The sequence below is a fragment of the Musa acuminata genome, chromosome BXJ3-4, assembly GCF_036884655.1.
Source record: "Musa acuminata AAA Group cultivar baxijiao chromosome BXJ3-4, Cavendish_Baxijiao_AAA, whole genome shotgun sequence".
Classification (NCBI taxonomy): Eukaryota; Viridiplantae; Streptophyta; class Magnoliopsida; order Zingiberales; family Musaceae; genus Musa; species Musa acuminata.
In genome coordinates, this window is record NC_088352.1 from 35,689,452 (window position 1) to 35,707,526 (window position 18,075).

Here is an 18,075-nt window from a genome sequence, read left to right on the forward strand (position 1 = left end):
TGTATTTGGCCATTCCCATGCTGATGACTCGATATATCATTCCGAATGGGAAGTTCAAAAGGCCATGCTGCCTTTTGTAGAGGTATGGCAGCTTAATACTTGTGTATAAAGTTCATTTTTGGCATGTTCTGTTCATGGTGTTCTTCAATTTGGTGGAGAACTGATGCTGGGTGATTTGAATAAAACTTTGTGTAGCAGGTCATATTATATTTTTGCACATAGAAGAAACCTGTGACTCACAAAATATCCTTGTATTTTCTTTCCCTTTGTATTTAAGAACAAGATTTATCTCACATGCTTTCTTTTATTTGATATCATACCTTTTACAGGTATTTCTTTTAATTTGGCACCTTAGATCTTTGTTGACTTGTTCTGAAGTGTCTTTGTTTTGTACTTCCAATCAGGGAAGCAAGAAAAAGATGCTCGCACTGTCAAATCATGGCCGATGCTAAAGGCCTTTATTCAGTTGATTTCCATGCACAATTCTCAGCTACAGTCGTTTTCAATCTGCATCGCGATGTTGCACAGTTGGGAGGTTTCTTCAGCTGTTACTAAGGAGAAGAACAGGCAGAGGTCGTATTCTGATTCACTGAAATTGCTCATTGGGAAAGAAGTTTGGCATTTGATTGAAGCAGTTCAATTGAAGAGCAAAGAAAAGTCCAAAAAGGGAAAGCCAAATTGTTCCCTTGGGGAGAAGTGTGGCATTTGATCGAAGCTGTTGCAATTGAAGAGCAAAGGAAGGCCAAAAATAAGGCGTTGGGTTTAGATTTGGAGCGCAAAATGTATCGATCTTTAATTGATCAATATGATGTGGTAAATCGTAAGTGTGGTGATGTATCTTAAGATAAACCTACAGTACTCACATGTCAACCGCTTCAAAAGCCAACACAGGAATTTGATTTCTTGATGCCATGGTCTTGCATGATATATGTTCTATCAAAATGTGCATGTAAATCAGTTTTAGTAGACATAAAGATAAATAATGTAACTCACATGCAAATTTAACTTCTTTCCAACAATGGAATTTGTACAATAAGCTATGGAAAAGCTTTTATTATTGTAAACACATTAATGGAAGTAGCATCATATTCTTGCATGAAAACATCATATTATATATATATATATATACTGGATGGTTTCGTGAAATAATATGATGCTACCTCCATTAGAGAGAGAGAGAGAGAGAGAGAATTGAGATTGACGTGTAAAAATGGATAACAGAACTCATATCAGACTAATCGCACACTGACAGAAGCAACTCATCTTCATATCCATGCTGCTCTTGGCCTCAGTGAACTCCCCCTCTAGTCCATGCCTTTCCCGGTGTAACAAAATGCAGGAGGCCTTGTGGTGGAACATGAGGAAGTGAGTTGCCCATGAAAGTGGCCGGTGGAGGCGCTGGACTTGATGTTGCTGGGGATCAGCTGTGACGAAGTAGTCAATGTTCTTGTTATGGATAGTGCATGGAACATAGCAAAGACACAGCAGAGGCAGCTGTTGCGGGGTTGGTAGCCCGCAGTCATGTTCTCAGCTGCCCACAACTGCTGGGTGAGCTCCAGGATGGTGAAGGTGTTGCGCTCCTGAGAACAGCCGGAGGTCAGCCCCGGGTGGAGAGGCAGCAGTCCAACTGTGGAACACGACGAGAAGTGTATCAGTAACAAGTGTATCAGAAGCGACAAGTGTATCAGTAGCAGCAGTTGATGTCCAGTAGACTTCTCATAACCCAAGTAAACCTGAATTGTAGGATGGCCTAAAACGCCCCAAACCAGAATCCACAAATAAAATGTTCAAGCATGGATCTTACATTTAAATCCATTAAAATTTAATTACCAGACATGATTCTGCTAATAATCACTAGAAATGTGCTTATTAATTACATAAGTACTTAACTCCTTTAGAGAGAAAATGAAATAAAAAAAAAGAGAATAAGATTAAGACCGCCATTTCTGTCCCCAGATCAGACCAAAAGAATCCAAATCCTAGCTCAGAGAAGCAGTAGAAAAAAGCTAAAATGGAAGGCTCTTACCCACCAATGTTGTAGCAGAATCTGCCCCGCCTCAAACAACCCAATCGCTTCCATCCATGTGAAGATGTTCGTGCTTGCATCAAAGATGACATGTTTGGCTCTCATGCTGCATATGTTGGTTTGATGACTGAAAATATTTGACAATTGGGTGATTAGTTAGAAGATTTGGCAATTGGCTTTGACCAAATAGAGGTTTTGAGGCAGCTGTGTTTAAGACTGTTGAAATGCTAGTGGGACTTGCTCACAATACCTTCATCTGTCATAGTTGGGAAGGTAACAAGATATGCACCTCAATCAAGATGTTCAAGTTAAGATTTAAATCACTGAGCTACTGCCCTAACCCTAATAATTAGATTTGAATCAGAATTTTTCTTAAATCCAAATGTTTTGTAGGATGCATTAAACACCATCGATCATCCATTTTTTGTTGGCTCAAGAAGCGTTTTGGTTTCTCCTATGTTAGAGGGCCCACTGCATCTTGTGTTTGTAAATTCATAGAAATAGCTAATGACGTATCTTATGAAGTCACAACAACTTGAATCAATGAGATAAGTAGTAGCTTCATGAGATGCAGGAAGAAATAAAATGATTGGGAAAGAGAGAGACAACATACATGAATTTGACTTATTTCCTATGAAAATTTGTTTATTGGAGCAGATCAAGCCTGATGCCTAAGCTTGAAACTACAAAGCAAGGAGTATTGGTTTGTGTTTTCCAGTTGCTCAAAATCTACTCATACCAGAGAAAGACACAAGAAATGATATCAGGAATAATTCCCAAAACCACCTCGCTGAATGCAAACTTTTGGGATACAATTGAAGTATATTTATAAATAAAAAGCAAAATTGAGATCCAAAATGGACGCAGACAAGCAAAACAAGAGGTGGCATAGCAACAATACCTGTACATATCTGTAAGAAAAGTGTATGACACAGGAAGAATTTGGCCAATTTCCTGCAAATCCTGCACACTGTACGACCACCAGTGCCAATACTAGAACTCATAGATAGCAGAAGCGTCTGGATTCTCATTGCTGGAGTTGCCATAAGCACAGAACCCACGAGGACTGATGGAGAAGACCTCCAAAGTTCTCTCGATCCTGCACAAAAACGATGCAGAAAGACCACTAATCAAGGATTTGTTTGCCAAGGTGAAAAACAAGGAAAGATGAATGGTGCAAAATTAATCATAGATAAATATATAACCATTCATTTACCAGGAAATGATATTTTCCTTTCCATTGGATCTATTAGAAGAGCTATGATTGTCATAACTTTCTGGTAAGCCACTAATCGATGAAATCTCCACCTGATAAATGAAAACGATTGTCATTCTACCGACAAAGTGATTGCAACAATGACATAAACAGATCAAACAAAATTAGAAATACACATAGGTGTAACCAGAAGCAGTTAAATTCTTAAGAATAAATTAGGAAGAAGTAAACCAAAGTGACGACACTTGAAACACTTCAGATATCAAAGGATTGTACACACAGAGGGGTTGCTATAGCAACCTAACAAACTGAGAATGATGACTGGAATGAGGACAATAACTTAATTGAATCTATTGCACTTTGCTACGATCAAATTAATCATCTGATTCAAACTTTGGCCTAGCCCAACCCAATAAATTGTCAATCCAATCAGTTCAAGTAAATCCTAATTTCATGATATTTTTTGGTGAGGGCTAGGAAAGAACCAACCAAGAGACAAACTGGGCTAGGCTGGGATTGGAATTTGGATTTTTGATGTGGCATTAAATTTGGCTTTAAATTAAAACACAGCATAACCAAGTAGCCCCAATAAACCTTTATCTTAAAGTTCATCTTTCTTTAATTGCTATATTTAATATTTCAAGATCAGATGGTATATGCAGGCATAAGTGAATAATCAACGGGTAACTCCAATGGTGTAACATGATATAAACCATAAATGTGAATAGAAGGATTTGATTACATGGAACAAAAAGATAGAAGAATTACAAGTTAAATCGTAAAAAAGATAAAGCAACAATTCAGCAGATGAACTTATTACCAGCTGCAAATTAGTTAAATCGTAACAAAGATAAAGCAACAATTCAGCAGCAGAACTTATTACCAGCTGCAAATTAGGTTTTGAGAGACCTAATTGTTTCAGAGCTGGTGACTCAATGTAGACCATTCCAATAAGACTAGCAAATGAAGGACCCTCTTTCCAACCTATTCAAAAATTTTAGCTTGTGATCTGAGCCTTAGGAGGTGAAAGAATTCATACTACTACTCTGCTCAATTTGAGTACTCATATGCATCTATATATGGAGAAAAATCAAGTTGAGGCTGACTGATATTGAAATATACTAAAAAGAGCCGATGTGATGCATGCAAAGTGATATGACAAAATAAATAAAAGAAAATTAATTGAAGACAAGTAGGTAAGTTCAACCTTTTATAAGTTTGTCAATTTAATGTTGACCGACTTAAAGATGCTCGGCAAATGGACCAATAATAAGCAATCAAAAGGGCAAGGAGCCAACCAACAATAAGCATGATTACTCCAAGCACACATTAAAGGTCCAAAAAAATTCAGTTCTTCGTCACGAGCCTAATTAACCATGCTTCATAACCTGCAATAGCCACACCACTTAGATATAGAAAATCACAGAATAGTTTATTGAGCTACTTTACATAAAATACATGTACCTGACGAATGGTAAATCTTTGTCTTCCTAGCAATTAAACATGGTAACTGATCCTTATCACCTATCTGATTCAGAACTACTGAAACTGCAACATTCTAGGCCGCAAACTCCACCGCTCAATGACTGAGATAGTGACTTTATCAGGCCGTATTCCTTTCAGTAGCATTTCATCGACCAAGTCTTCGGCTTTACAAACTTCACCAAGGTGACAGTAACCACAGACTAGTGCAGTGTACATACAAGCATCAGGTGACAACCCTCTTTCAATCATCTCAGAAAATAGTTTGTGTGCAAGCTGAACATATTCCAACCTGCAATACCCATCAATCAATACGTTATAGCAAATGACATCGAGTTTGATCTCCATTGTTCTCATGTTATGTAACAGCATTAAACACTTAGATCTCATTTTAACTTTGTCTTCTCTATTATTGTAATATTGACGACGAGTTTCTTTCAAGTGGCCATCCAATATAACTGTGAGTGCGAGCACATCAGCACTAATTCCACTTTCAATCATCTCAACAAACAATTGAAAAGCTTCATGTAAGCGATTGACCTTGCAGTATCCATCCATTAATGTAGTATATACTACAACATCTAGTGATAGTCCTCGTTTCAGCATGTCCTTGAACCAAACATGAGCACTCGTCATATCTCCAATCCGGGAATAAGCTCTAATAAGTTTGCTATAGCATATCTCATCTGGGGTAATTTGCCTACTTAACATCGACTTAAATACCACAGAGGCTCTCCTTATATCTCCCTCCTTACAAAGCTCAGTTATGAGCTTCGAGCAAGCAATTTCATTCACATGATATCCTTGCCTGAATAACCAAATAAAAAGTGCATAAGCCTCCACAGTACAATGAGTTTGCAGGTGACAAGAAACCATTGCACTGACTAGAAGGGAGCTTTGAGCAACTCCCCTCTCCACTAACGTGTTTAATAGTATGTTTGACTCCTCTAACTTTCCTTCTCTGCAAAGGCTGTCAATTACCAAATGATAGGTAATTTCATTTGGCTGTATGCCATGGTTGAACATGTAGGCTACAAGGTAAAATGCATCATCAACAGGACCATTTCTACAAAACCCTCTAGCAAGTATATTATATGTCACAGGATCAGGATCCACACTGATGTTCAGCATATGAATAAACACCTTCCGAGCATTAGCCATATCACCCTTATTGCAATACCCTTTTATCAAACTGGTGAAGTGGATTCTATCTGGAGATAATCCCTGACACTCCATCTCAAGGAGCAGTTTCACTGCTTCACTCATATTTCCCAACTTACAGTGGATATCTATTGCAATATTGTAAAGAATCTTGTCAAGCAAAATTCCTGACTCTCTAAATCTACAGAAGTACTCTAATGCTTTAGAAGTCATGCCCGCTTTACACAAATATTGGAGCAAGAGACTGACAATCACATGATCTGTTCTAATACCCTTGGATACCATCTCCTCATAAAGATCTAATGCCCTTAAGAGATTCCCACCTATGCAATGACCTTTGATGAGACATTGATAGCTGAATGCATCCGCAAGTATTCCTTGTCTGTTCATGTCCTCTAAAACGTTTTCTGCTTCTTGAACTCTCTTCTCTTTACACAACCTGCTAATCACTTTGTTATAAGCAACACGATCCAGAAGTATGCCGCTTTTTGTGATCACATTTAGAAGTACATAAGCCAAATCAGGTTTCCCATTGGTACACATTCCTTGTATAACAGTGTGATAAGTAATCCGATCGGGCTGAACACCCACCTCCCTCATCACATCCAAAACACCAAGAGTCTCATCCAGCTTCCCTTCCCGGCACAATGCCTTGATCAATATGGTGAATGCATAAGCATCCAGACCTATCCCAAACATCTTCATTTTATCGAACACCTGCAGTACCAAATCCGACTTGCCTCTTTCAGCTAGGTAGTTCATGAGATAACTGCAAGTCTTTATCACATGATCTGTTCTAATACCCTTGGAAACCATCTCCTCATAAAGATCTAATGCTCTTAAGAAATTTCCACCTATGCAGTGCCCTTTGACGAGACATCGATAGCTGAATGCATCTGCAACCACTCCTTGTCTTGTCATGTCCTCCAAAACGTTTTCTGCTTCTCGAACTCTCTTCTCTTTACACAACCTGCTAATCACTTTGTTATAAGCAATGCGACCCAAAAGTATGCCCCTTCCTGTGATCTCTTTAAGAAGTACATAAGCCGAATCAGGTTTCCCGTTGGTACACATTCCTTCTATAACGGTGTGATAAGTAATCCGATCGGGCTGAATGCCGACCTTCCTCATCACATCCAAAACACCAAGAGTCTCATCCAGCTTCCCTTCCCGACACAATGACTTGATCAATATGGTGAATGCATAAGCATCCAGATCTATGCCAAGCATCATCATTTTTTCGAACACCTGAAGTACCAAATCCAAGTTGCCACTTTCAGCAAGGTAGTTCATGAGATAGCTGCAAGTCTTTATCGACGGCACGAATCCAAGGCTCGGCAGCTGGGACAACGCATCTGCAGCTTGTTGAGGCATCCTGCAGAGAACATACGCCTTGATCAGTGCATCAAAGACCACGATCATCACGCTAGTGCCGTAAGACCTCCGATAAAGAACGTCAAAGACATCCGAGACCTCGAAACCCAGACTCCTGGAATTCATCAAGAACATATCAGAGAACAAAAAAATCAGCCGTTTCCGATGACCTGCCTCGCCTAACACGCCAACGAGTTCAGAGTAAGTATCAAGAGTGTGTCGGAAGCCGAGGTTCTCAAACTCCTTGACGGAAGCGAAGGCAGCATAAGGATTCCGGAGGCGCAGCACGCGAAGGACGCGAGCAGAAGTCAAGTCGCAGTGGGGGGGTGAGAGCGGCGCGGTCCTCGGCTTCTCGTTCCCCTCCGTGACTTCTTGGAAAATGGTATTGTCGTCATCGTCGGCGGCGGCGGTTGCCCAACGGAAGGAGCGGCGGCAACCGGAAGCGATGGCGGCGGTGATCGGTCTGCTAAGAAGGAACGTTGGGAGTATACGAAGCCGTCCCATGGCTCTTCGGAAGTCGGCTGGTTATGCAGAACGGAAACATTGAGATGTGAGGATTGAGGCTATGGGGTTTGTGCGGGTCACATGAAGAAGGGAGGAGGAGAGGAGAATTCTGCGTGCTTGTCGATCTAGCGAAGGGAACGTTTGTGCCCGCGTGGTGTTCGTCCTAAAACCCTATGTTTTCCTGACGACTAAAAATTATTTCTGGGCCAAGATCTCAAGACAAGCCCATCATTACGCGATCAATTTGGTCCCTTTTATGCTGTCGACCCATTCAAAGCTAATGGGTCATGTTCGACTTAGTCATGCCGATTCATTTGACTATATGCTAAAAACCCGACAAAGTTTGTCTAAATCCACGTGGATTCTTCGCTACCGTTGATCTCAGTAGGGAACAGTTTTTAAAGCAACACAAAACCAGGAAAACAAGTATTGCATCAGGATTCTACATGTTTACAGTGTAACTCAACATAGTCTTCTTACATAAGCTACAACACCAAAGCTTCAAGAAAGTGAACCGATCACTGCCTATTTCGACATTACAAGCGTAGAGCAGAAAGGAACACGTCGAGTATGAGACTGCTGCTGTCACAAATCATCCAATTCAAGCTGCTACTGCACTAGAGCAAGCTGTCGGTCCGCGCCGGCAATCGACGGAAGAAGTTGGCAAGCGGAGATGGCAATTTGTGCCTGAACCTTGGATGCCTCATCACGTAGAACCCAGCCACGATTGCCACCACCTGGAACGGCGTCACGTACAGCAACGCCGCCATGAAGAGGCAGAACACCATGAACATCGCCGTGGCCCGAGGATCCCTCCATGACAGCAGCAGATGTAGTCTCTCACCTTGCGTCGCTATGTCGCCCACCACCGTCTGCATCTTTCCGGCCCAACTCCTCAGCCTATCATACCTCATCCTCACAATCTCCGGGCTGCGAGAGGTAGGAAACAGGTCGAATTCTTCGTCGAGTTCATCGGGGTGCACTTGCTCGACGTTGGAGATCTTCGTGTTCATGTGGGGGGGTTTGCGAGGGCGGAACCGGTAGTTCCAAACCCCTATAACAAACATGTAGAGGAAGACCGTCGGAAGTATCAACTCAGGAAAGCAGACGAGCATGAGGAAGAGGATGTGCACTAGTATGGTCGTGATGGTGTTCTTCCACGCGCAAACCTGGCCGAACCATCTTCCCACTGCGACCAAGCCTGAGAAGACGGACATCAACCGGTAGATGTTGGCTCTGCTTCGGCGCATGCTCCACAAGTGAGATTGAGCGTCCGACATGTACTCCACGACCTCCTTCCGCAGAGGCGGCTCCATTCGGCCCAGCCGAGCGGCAACAAGTTGGACGGCTTGATGACGGAGCGTCTCTTGCTGAAGCAGCGGTAATGGACGTGTGTAGTGCATCTTGGGTAAGAGGGGCTTCGAGTATATGTACATCGTGTTGAGCATTGACGTCACCGAGAACCGTATGGCAAGGTGGAGCTCTCCCATCTTCTTCACGCCAGAGTTGTGGAGGACGAGCAGAGGATACGAGTTGGTGTAGATGCGTCCGGTTTCGAGGGTAGAAAGACGGATTCTTACCTTCCCGATCTTGGTGTCCTTGTTGCCATTGGAACTGAAGCTCTTCTCGCCGAGCTGGCAGTTGTCGAAGACTCCGACGGTGAGCACGGTGGCATGATCGTAGACGTCCCAGGTGTACTGCTCATTGAACCTTGGGCTGAGGTTGTCGACGACGGTACGAGTCCTCACCCACTTGTGCCCGTACTTGGCGACGCAGTAGGAGTCGCAGGCGCCCTTCCCCTCCCGTGTCTTCGTCGGGTGGAGCCCGTCGGCCGTCAGGATGCCAAGCTCGAGCACCCCGATCGGGGGCTTCCACAGCGGCTTCGCCGATGGTCGCAGGTCGCTGGTGTATTGAGTGGACTCATCGAGCACATGGTATCCTCCGTCGAGGCAGATGCGTACGTGAACCTTACTGGAGAACTTGTCTTCCTTAAGCTGGTCCAAGTCCACCACCACCGGCTTCTTGAGGTTGAACCATTTCGGGCGGATGTTCCGGTCATCGACGCGCTTATCCACGGACGTCAAAGGGATATGGACATGGGCGATCACCTCTTCCTTGCTGGGCCCAATGCGATCTTCTACGGATAGGACTAGTTGCTCCTCGAAAGGTTCTGCGGCCACAAACATGAACTCTTCATTCCACCGGAAGATCGGCATCCGAGACTGGATCGCCTTCGTCTTCATCATCTGGCTTCCGATTCGCGCTCTGCAAAGCACTTCCGGAATCCTACTCTTGTCGGACGCAAAGATATCGTGGGCTTCGATGATGTTGACTCGAACGTACCACAGCCTTGGCGCGTGGTAAACCTTTGCGCGGACGTAACTGTTCAGGATTTGGGCATCAACGGCCGGCGTAGCATCGGAGTGCGTCGCGTAGGCGAAGGCCTCGTCCGCTTGGGTTCCGTACCAAACGGCCAGCATCAGTTCGCCTTTGACCTTGTCCCCCTTCTTGTCCTCGAGCCGGTACCACTCCGGCGCCAGTGGGCTGTCGGGAGGAACTCGCGTAGGGACCTCGTTGAGATCGAAGCGCACGAGCCCCACGAGATCATCCGTGACGAGGACCTTGTCTTTGAGCATGACCTCGACGGAGGTTGCTTGCAACCGGTCTTTAGCGATCGCGAACACGTGATTCCACTCGGGGTTGTGGTTCTTCTCGAAGTGCTTCGTGGTTCCCTTGAAGTTGCCGTGCCTCACCTCGACGTAAGGGTCAAGGCCCCCGGTGATGTCTTTGGCGGGTAATTCACGCGCCTTCACCACCCGCACGAAGAGGTACTCCATCTTTTCCACGAGGTCAAAGGCACCTGCCTTCTCCCCCTTGATCCTCCGGCCTCCGACGATCTTTTCCCCGCCAAGAGAAGGGCTGGTCTCTTTGAGCTGGAACTCCGCCGGCTGCTCCGAAAACATCCTAGCCGGAGTCGTTTCGGGCGTCATCCGCTCCTTCGACGCTGCAGTTGCTGCTCTCTGGTTCAGAGGTTGATGAACATAAGGAGTTGGAATAGATTGCGGGCGTAGGTCGCGAGGGCGGTCAAGGAGGAAGGATGAGCGACGCTGATGAACATTCACACGCTTGTTGGGCACGGCATTGACGTCCTTATATTTGTCGGTTCTTCTCGATATTTGGCCATCGTAATCGGCATCAAGATTCTGTTGGGCACGGCATTGACCTCCTTCGATGATTCTGTAGTTGGTCGCGGTAGATGAGAGATCGAGACTGGTCAACGAAACCGAATAGAGAAACAAGAGACGGACGAGTGACGACCAATGGAGAAGAAACAGCATCCTTTGTACGCCACCCTAGCAGTGCATAAACAAGTACAACCTGAATAAACTATAGAAAACGCACAGTATCCACCTATATAGAGGCCAATTGAAAGAGAAGAGTATCATCTAAAAAGAGTCGAAGAATACACGAGAGAGAAATCAAGAGAAGACTTCAAAATTAAGAGAAAAATCTCCGAAATCAATAACTAAAGAATATATGAAATGCTACTAGAAAGATGATAAAATGCTTATCTCTCGATCAACATATGAAATTACACTAAACTTTTAGAAAAAAAAAGAGAGAGAGATAATTTAATGTCACTCTCCAATCTGAAAATGGGAACGGTACATGAACAACCTTAATTGATGATTTCCAGCTTAAGCATTATGCCTCTCGTCGATTTCTTGATCGAGGAGTCTTCTTTGACTTGCATAAAGAGAATAAGAAACTTTTCTAATGTCTAGTTGGGCTGCTATTGAAGGATTCTTTGCTGCCCACGACCTAATTAACGATGTAAGTATACAAACGTCAATAGTGGTGGGTCCCGCATGGGGGTTCGATTCTCCTATTGCCTCATGAATATTTGCCGATATAGGCCTTGACAGCACCAACCTTATTAAAATAAATTAAGTAATTAAAAAGACTCTTTTTTTAATTTTCTCAGTGAGCTACGTAGGTTTCTAGATTTTCCAAGGGACACCTTATCTTTTCATAATCTCTAAAATATCTTAAAAACGAAGCATCGATCACCGTCGATAAGGATTTAATAATATTATCTTCTACTAAATTTTTTTGAATAATCTTTAAGCTTTTATATAGCTTATCTAGATAAATAAAAAAATTGAGATATTTAATTTCGCTCAATTTCTTAAGGGTCGATAAGATAAAAGTTACTAGTCTTGGCTTGTTATTTGCTCGTACTTTTGAAACATTCAAAGTATTTGTACTCCTTGTGTTGAGTTGGTCACTGTGATTCATCTTTTCATTGTTATCGAACTTCTAGAATGTAAAAAATTTTGCTCGAAAAGAGTAAAATTTCACTATGACTTGAAGTAAGTCTCTAATAGTTTTAGTCGTCTTTGGGATTGTATCATCTTCTTCATTATTTATATCGTCTACTCCTTTAAGTAGAAACGGTACAATACCATGTACTACTATATATTTCATTCCTTGGTCGAGCACTCTTGCATCGACTCAGAATCCTCCATTTTCGATTATCTTGATAAAAAGCTTATTAACATCGATCTTATGAAGTTTTCTGACCTCTACCCTTTAACTTTATCTCGGTACTTAGAGTTTGTCTTTGCATTCTCCAACTCTTTGACCATTTTCATGACCAACACTCTCCCTCCATGAGAATAAGAGATTGATGACCTCACGGAAGTTTCGCCTCTGTTATACCATGGCACCGTAATGCCCATGAAACTATTATATGTTGTCTCGTATCTGCATGTTTATCTTCGTGATCAATAGATCCACCTCTACAATACTATAACACTCTTTCGAGTTGAACATCACTCAATCTTCTTTTTCTACTTAACACACTATTATATGTTGTCTCGTATATACATCTTTATCTTCGTGATCGATAGATCCACCTCTACGATATTGTAACACTCTTTCGAACACTCTTTGCCTCTTAAGTACAAAACATATACTATAAATATGTTCAAATATATTATAGCTAAATAAAATGGACTTAAAACCCAATATAAACTAATTTATATAAAATATATATTTTTATTATTCGTTTTGGAATAATAGTATCTGAATAGATAGGTTATGTCAGTATATTTGAATAGGGTTATAATATTTTTAACACTCCATCGAGATATTATAAGTTTATTCAAAAACATAATAACTAAGGCTAATGGATTCAAAACCTAATTGAAACCAACTTATATATAAAAATAATATTTTAAATAATTATTTTTATTGGTTTAAAAATAAGAATAAACAAATAGGAGACTTTTTAAATAGGTTTTATAGTGGTTTGAAAAATATAATAAACCTATTCAAGAACATTGTAATTAAAGAATTGGATCGATTCACCTTATATATCCAACCCAAAATTGATTGACCGATTCACTCTATATATCAATATATAAAGAATAAGAGAGCTATTATTATGTCGTGTTTGGGGTATTCTAATATTTTAAAAAGATAGAGACACTCCTTTAAAATATGAAAAAAAATGCCTCCTTTGATTCAGTCAAATAAATTTGAGAAATAGTATATATATATATATATATATATATATATATATATATATATATATATATATATATATATATATATAATAGCTATAAAAACTTTAAACTTCACCAATGTACCTTTGAATTTCAATTGATATTAGTCCCTTTCTAAAGCTTTATAAATTCTTTTAAAAAATTAAGCATATGATATCTTTAAATATTTTGAAGTCAACTTAGCAAATTCCAACTACGGTCTGACTTGGTTAGTCCTCTTTTTTATAGATGCTGATAAAAGGGATATATGTTAAAAAAATTGATATTCTTTAAACACAGCAAAGGTAGATATGTTAAACCCCCTAAAAATGTAGATATATGTCATAATTATTGGTAGCATTTGATACTCTTCAACACAGTAAAGGTAGATATACAAAACCTCATAATAATGAATTAAAGCATAATTTAGAACATCTCTTTCTTAAAATAATAATAATAATAATAATGAGTGTTAACTTAGATATTTATCGAAGCCACATTAATTTGCTTGTGTCACTGTTGGTGTATTTTAAACCTACATAGACATGGATAATTCTAGCAACCATTATTCTACATCTTATTTTTGGATTCTTCCATGCAATAGTGATTGATAATGGTCCATTAGGTGGACCTCATCGATACCTACTATGATTATGAAGGATAGATATGAAAAATCTTATTCTTTATTTATGCATACAATAGCATTTAGAGATAGTAAAATTTTCTTGATGAATTATTTCGATTGGCAATTAATTTCCTCCCTTTAAAGCGTTTCTTTATTCATTTATTTAAAAAAATATTTTTTTAATAATTTAATTTATTATAATCTTCCATGTGTTTTTTCTTCCTTTCTTTCTGCTATGTTAAAGAAAAAAATCTTCAAACTTTAGGAGTAGCAATTATTTGTCATCTCAAACTTTACTTAGATTTTCAAAGAAAATACAATATTTTAGTTAAAACTTTTGAAAGATGTAAATTTGCTTAAATCAAAGGACCTATAAATTTTGAAAAAAAAAAGTAAAACACAAAATGGATTCTAAAGAATTTATATTTTTCAAAAAGATATATCGCTCCCAAGAACTCGATGTATCGTATAATTAAATAAATTAGTATAATTATAATTAAATATATAATATATTAGTAGAATTATAATTAATTATAATAGATTCGGACCAACCTATAAATTTTTATTTTGAAGGGATAAACTTATAATTAAATATATTAGTATGATGAGGGAGTGTTAAAATAATATTAGTATAAGTTTTGTTAGTTTAGGAGATGTCAAAATAAGAGTTTATTTGATTTAGGATGCCTACTTGATTGTGATGATTCAAATATATGTAATTGTCATAATAAGTTTAGATGATGTGCTACAAAGTATTGATTGAGGAGTTGTAGTCAATTTTTCTTAATGAAATTTGATTATATTTTGGGTTATTCTGATTCTGTGTTTAGCTTTTTATCTTCTCATTGCTTCCCAACAAAGACACACCCATCATAGAACATTCCATTCATCACAACATAGATAAGCAAACCGGACTGCAGTTGTGCTCCTTCTCACTTCTCGGCGTTGGTGTCATAGAAGAGCTCCTTGAAGCGGTCCATGAACTCCGCCTCCAGTGAGACGGCCACCAAAACGCCCCCCGCCTTGGCCGGCGGCTTGGGCATAATGTAGCACAGACCGCCATAGAACATCGTCGCCGGCCCCATAAACTCCGGCAGCCCGCAGCCGAAGTCGGCTTCGTAGATCGGGAGGGACGTCCAGCAAGTGATGGAGAGATCCGCCGACGTAAAGTTGCCGGCCCATCGGCCCAGACTCTTCACGTCCTCCTCCATCTCCAAGAAGTCCAGCGCAGACCGCAAGTACTCGTCGTCCATGAGAGTGATGGCGCGGTGGATCCTACTGGCGGCGTCCGCGGTCGTCTCTGACGTCACGTCCCCGACCGTCGCGACCGCGACGGTCGGAAATATCACGTTCCCGACGTATCCCGGTGGCAGCGGGGGCCTCAGGCGGCGGCGGCCGTCGGTGGTGATGTAGACGCGGGTCTCGCGTCCGGCGTCGAGGCGGCGGGCCTCGCATGCGCGACGCCAGACGTGCCCGGCCACCGCTTCGTAGGTGGTGACGCGCCGACTCGACGCCACCTTGGCGCACGCGGTCTTCAGCGCGGCGAGCTGGTCGGCGGAGAGCGCGAGGATCGCGGTGGACACGGCGGGCTTGTCGGCGGACGCGTTGCGCCCGGCGGGGCACCGCTTGAACTCGTGGTGGGGGAAGAGGACCGACGGCGGGGACCGAGGGAGGAGAAGGGTGCGGTCGAGGAAGGGCGGCACCGCGAGGTCGACGCCCCTGGTGATGTCCGACCACGCATTGATGAAGTGAAGGGACGCGACGCCGTCGGAGACCAAGTGGTGCAGGCCGACGCCCAGGCACACTCCGCCGCACTTGAAGTACGTGACCTAAAGAAGGCAAACATCAAGTGAGTTCAGATCATGCGGTTGGTTGTCGTTGCTCTCTTTGGCAAGCTGCAGGCTCGATATCGCTACCAACCCACCGATGGCCTTCACCGGTAGACCACACACTGGTGTCTGCGTTCGCGCGCACACCGCGCAGCCAAACAATGTCCGTGTTCTCTTCACACGATGAGCGCAGCGAGAAGAGTTACCTGAAGCAGTAGAAGAGGGACGGCGTCGTCTCCGTCGTCAGGACTCACGCTGGGTACCAGCATCCGCCTGCACTCAGGCGACGGCGCGAAGTCTCCGAACTTATCGACGGTGAGCTCCTCCGACTTGGCTTCCACGAAGAGCGCGCCCTTGCCGTTGCACTTGATCTCGGTCCGGCCGTTCCGGTCGGTGCCGATCCGGCCGGCAAACAGGTAAAACGGCACCAGGGCTTTGCGCAGGCCAGCCTTGAGGGCCTCCGGCGAGAAGAAGCCGGCGGGGTCACCGGTGGCGGGCGGTCTGTAGAAGTAGACGGTGGCGACGTGAGCCCGGATCTGGAAGAGATCCAAGGTGGAGAGCCAAATGGCTTGGGTGGGGGTCTCCTTCTCGGGAGTCACAAGGCAGGAGCTCGTCACTTGGACCGCCATTGGATCTCTCTGCAAGTGGCTTATCCCTTTATGGAGGACGTTGCATGCATTTATAGTGAGTGTGTCATGTAAATCCTGCATCGACTTACCTCAGATATTTGGGTCTAATTCACATGTGGTTACCCGATCCGCGATATGATCCGATTGAACTCGAATCTGAGTTTGATATATCACTACCATAACCTACCGAGTTACCAAAATGGGATAAGTGGGTCGGTGGGAGATGGAGACGATCCACAATAATTGGAACCCAATCGCCGACGTGGCTACTTAGAGCCCACGTAATAGTAATGTATGGCTGAGCTGTTCAAAACTACTCATGTCGGAAATTTATGGCGTCAGAAGACTCAACGTAATACGAATCCACGTCGACGCTGACCAATCCCAGCTTGAAAGATGGCAGGCTGCAATCGAGACACGCGATCACATCTACGCATTTGATCGACACCACCAAAATTTAGGCTCATTGTCGATATGGTTCAGAGATGGATGGGTGTTATAATACTAATCAAACTGATATGTGATAGCATTCCAAGGGGTGATAAGATTTTAGAATGCCATTAAGATGGGTCTATTAAAAGATTTATAATTTATTGTGAGATTTGTAGTATTACGTGTTTAAACAAACTTAAAAAGGAAAGAGTGAGAGGAAAAAGACAATCTCGATAAATGAGATCAAAGAACAAACAACCGTCAACATCATAAAGTGGAATGTCGTTAATTGCTTTTGTACTCTCACCGGCGCTCATTTATTATTATGTTGGAAGTTTCTTATTGTATGCTATCACTCAATTTATATAATTGATATTTTTCATTTTTGCTTCTTTTATGGTCGATAACCTATTAGGTGAATTCCTGAAAATAATCTTTTTTTTTGTTTTTCTCATAAAGTGTCCTCCATTTTTAAGATTTTCTAACCATCCATATTTTTGTCTAATATCTAAAATATCTCTAACTATATATTATTTTTTTTTCTTTTTTTTTTCCCTATAGACCGATCGATAGTGTGAATCGATCAAGTTACAATATTGCTTATTGCACTATAGTATTTTTAATGATACCTGAAAAATACTATAACATAGTATAAAAATATTATGTTACCATGTTTTCCTAATATTGCTGAAAGCAAAAACATTGTGTCAAAGTATTTTTGTTGAAAACACTCTTAACTTAGTATGAAAATATTATAAAACATAATATTTTTATAAAATTTATACAAAAGACTATGTTATATTTTTTTTTATTACATTATAGTATTTTTCCAGTATTGCTGAAAATAGTAATAGTGAAAAGTATTATAATTAGATGGGGTTGACACATACAAAACAATATTTTAGATATTAAAAGAAATAAATGATGTTTGAAAATTCTGAAAATGAAAGAGGCAAAAGCTCAAAATGAGATAATTTTCTTTGCAAAAATTCACCATAACATATTCTATCTACACTTTTTAGTGTCTTTTTTTATCAGGGCATGTTTTGTCATCGCCCACGTGGACCCAGGCAAGCAGACACGATGATGCAAACGTGGAACCTCAAGTACAATATGGCACGTAACACACACGTGGCGGGTAGTCGCTTGTCGCCCCCTCTGTATGAACGATATTATCATGGTACAACCATCCCGAAAAGATCAAGGCGGCACCGATCCGTGTAGGTCGATCGGCGCTCGTACAAAAGC

The 18,075-nt window shown here is 41.7% G+C and overlaps 3 protein-coding genes across 8 annotated transcripts; all 3 read right to left on the reverse strand.

Moving 5' to 3' along the window:
• Positions 1-978: 978 nt before the first annotated feature.
• On the reverse strand, positions 979-7,944 carry LOC103998975 (putative pentatricopeptide repeat-containing protein At1g13800). 6 transcript variants are annotated; one of them, XM_065145944.1, is made up of 7 exons: positions 4,707-7,944; positions 4,450-4,630; positions 3,243-3,334; positions 2,928-3,125; positions 2,640-2,755; positions 2,027-2,153; positions 979-1,627 (listed from the first exon to the last, which is right to left on the reverse strand). In XM_065145944.1, the coding sequence occupies exon 1, from the start codon at positions 7,761-7,763 to the stop codon at positions 4,782-4,784; it is 2,982 nt and encodes a 993-aa protein (XP_065002016.1). In that variant the 5' UTR covers positions 7,764-7,944; the 3' UTR covers positions 979-1,627; positions 2,027-2,153; positions 2,640-2,755; positions 2,928-3,125; positions 3,243-3,334; positions 4,450-4,630; positions 4,707-4,781. The 6 variants fall into 6 exon arrangements, with proteins under 6 accessions (XP_065002016.1, XP_018677911.2, XP_018677913.2 ...); XM_018822366.2 differs by lacking the exon at positions 2,640-2,755 and having other exon boundaries at positions 4,707-7,260; positions 7,434-7,572; XM_018822368.2 differs by lacking the exon at positions 2,640-2,755 and having other exon boundaries at positions 4,707-7,260; positions 7,430-7,567.
• A 237-nt stretch (positions 7,945-8,181) lies between these two features.
• Positions 8,182-10,884, reverse strand: LOC103998104 (multiple C2 domain and transmembrane region protein 7). Its single transcript, XM_009419851.3, has one exon. The coding sequence runs from the start codon at positions 10,751-10,753 to the stop codon at positions 8,381-8,383; it is 2,373 nt and encodes a 790-aa protein (XP_009418126.2). The 5' UTR covers positions 10,754-10,884; the 3' UTR covers positions 8,182-8,380.
• A 3,923-nt stretch (positions 10,885-14,807) lies between these two features.
• LOC135637297 (shikimate O-hydroxycinnamoyltransferase-like) lies at positions 14,808-16,417 on the reverse strand. Its single transcript, XM_065149937.1, has 2 exons — positions 15,973-16,417; positions 14,808-15,766 (listed from the first exon to the last, which is right to left on the reverse strand). The coding sequence occupies exons 1-2, from the start codon at positions 16,393-16,395 to the stop codon at positions 14,870-14,872; spliced, it is 1,320 nt and encodes a 439-aa protein (XP_065006009.1). The 5' UTR covers positions 16,396-16,417; the 3' UTR covers positions 14,808-14,869.
• Between the last annotated feature and the right edge of the window lie 1,658 nt (positions 16,418-18,075).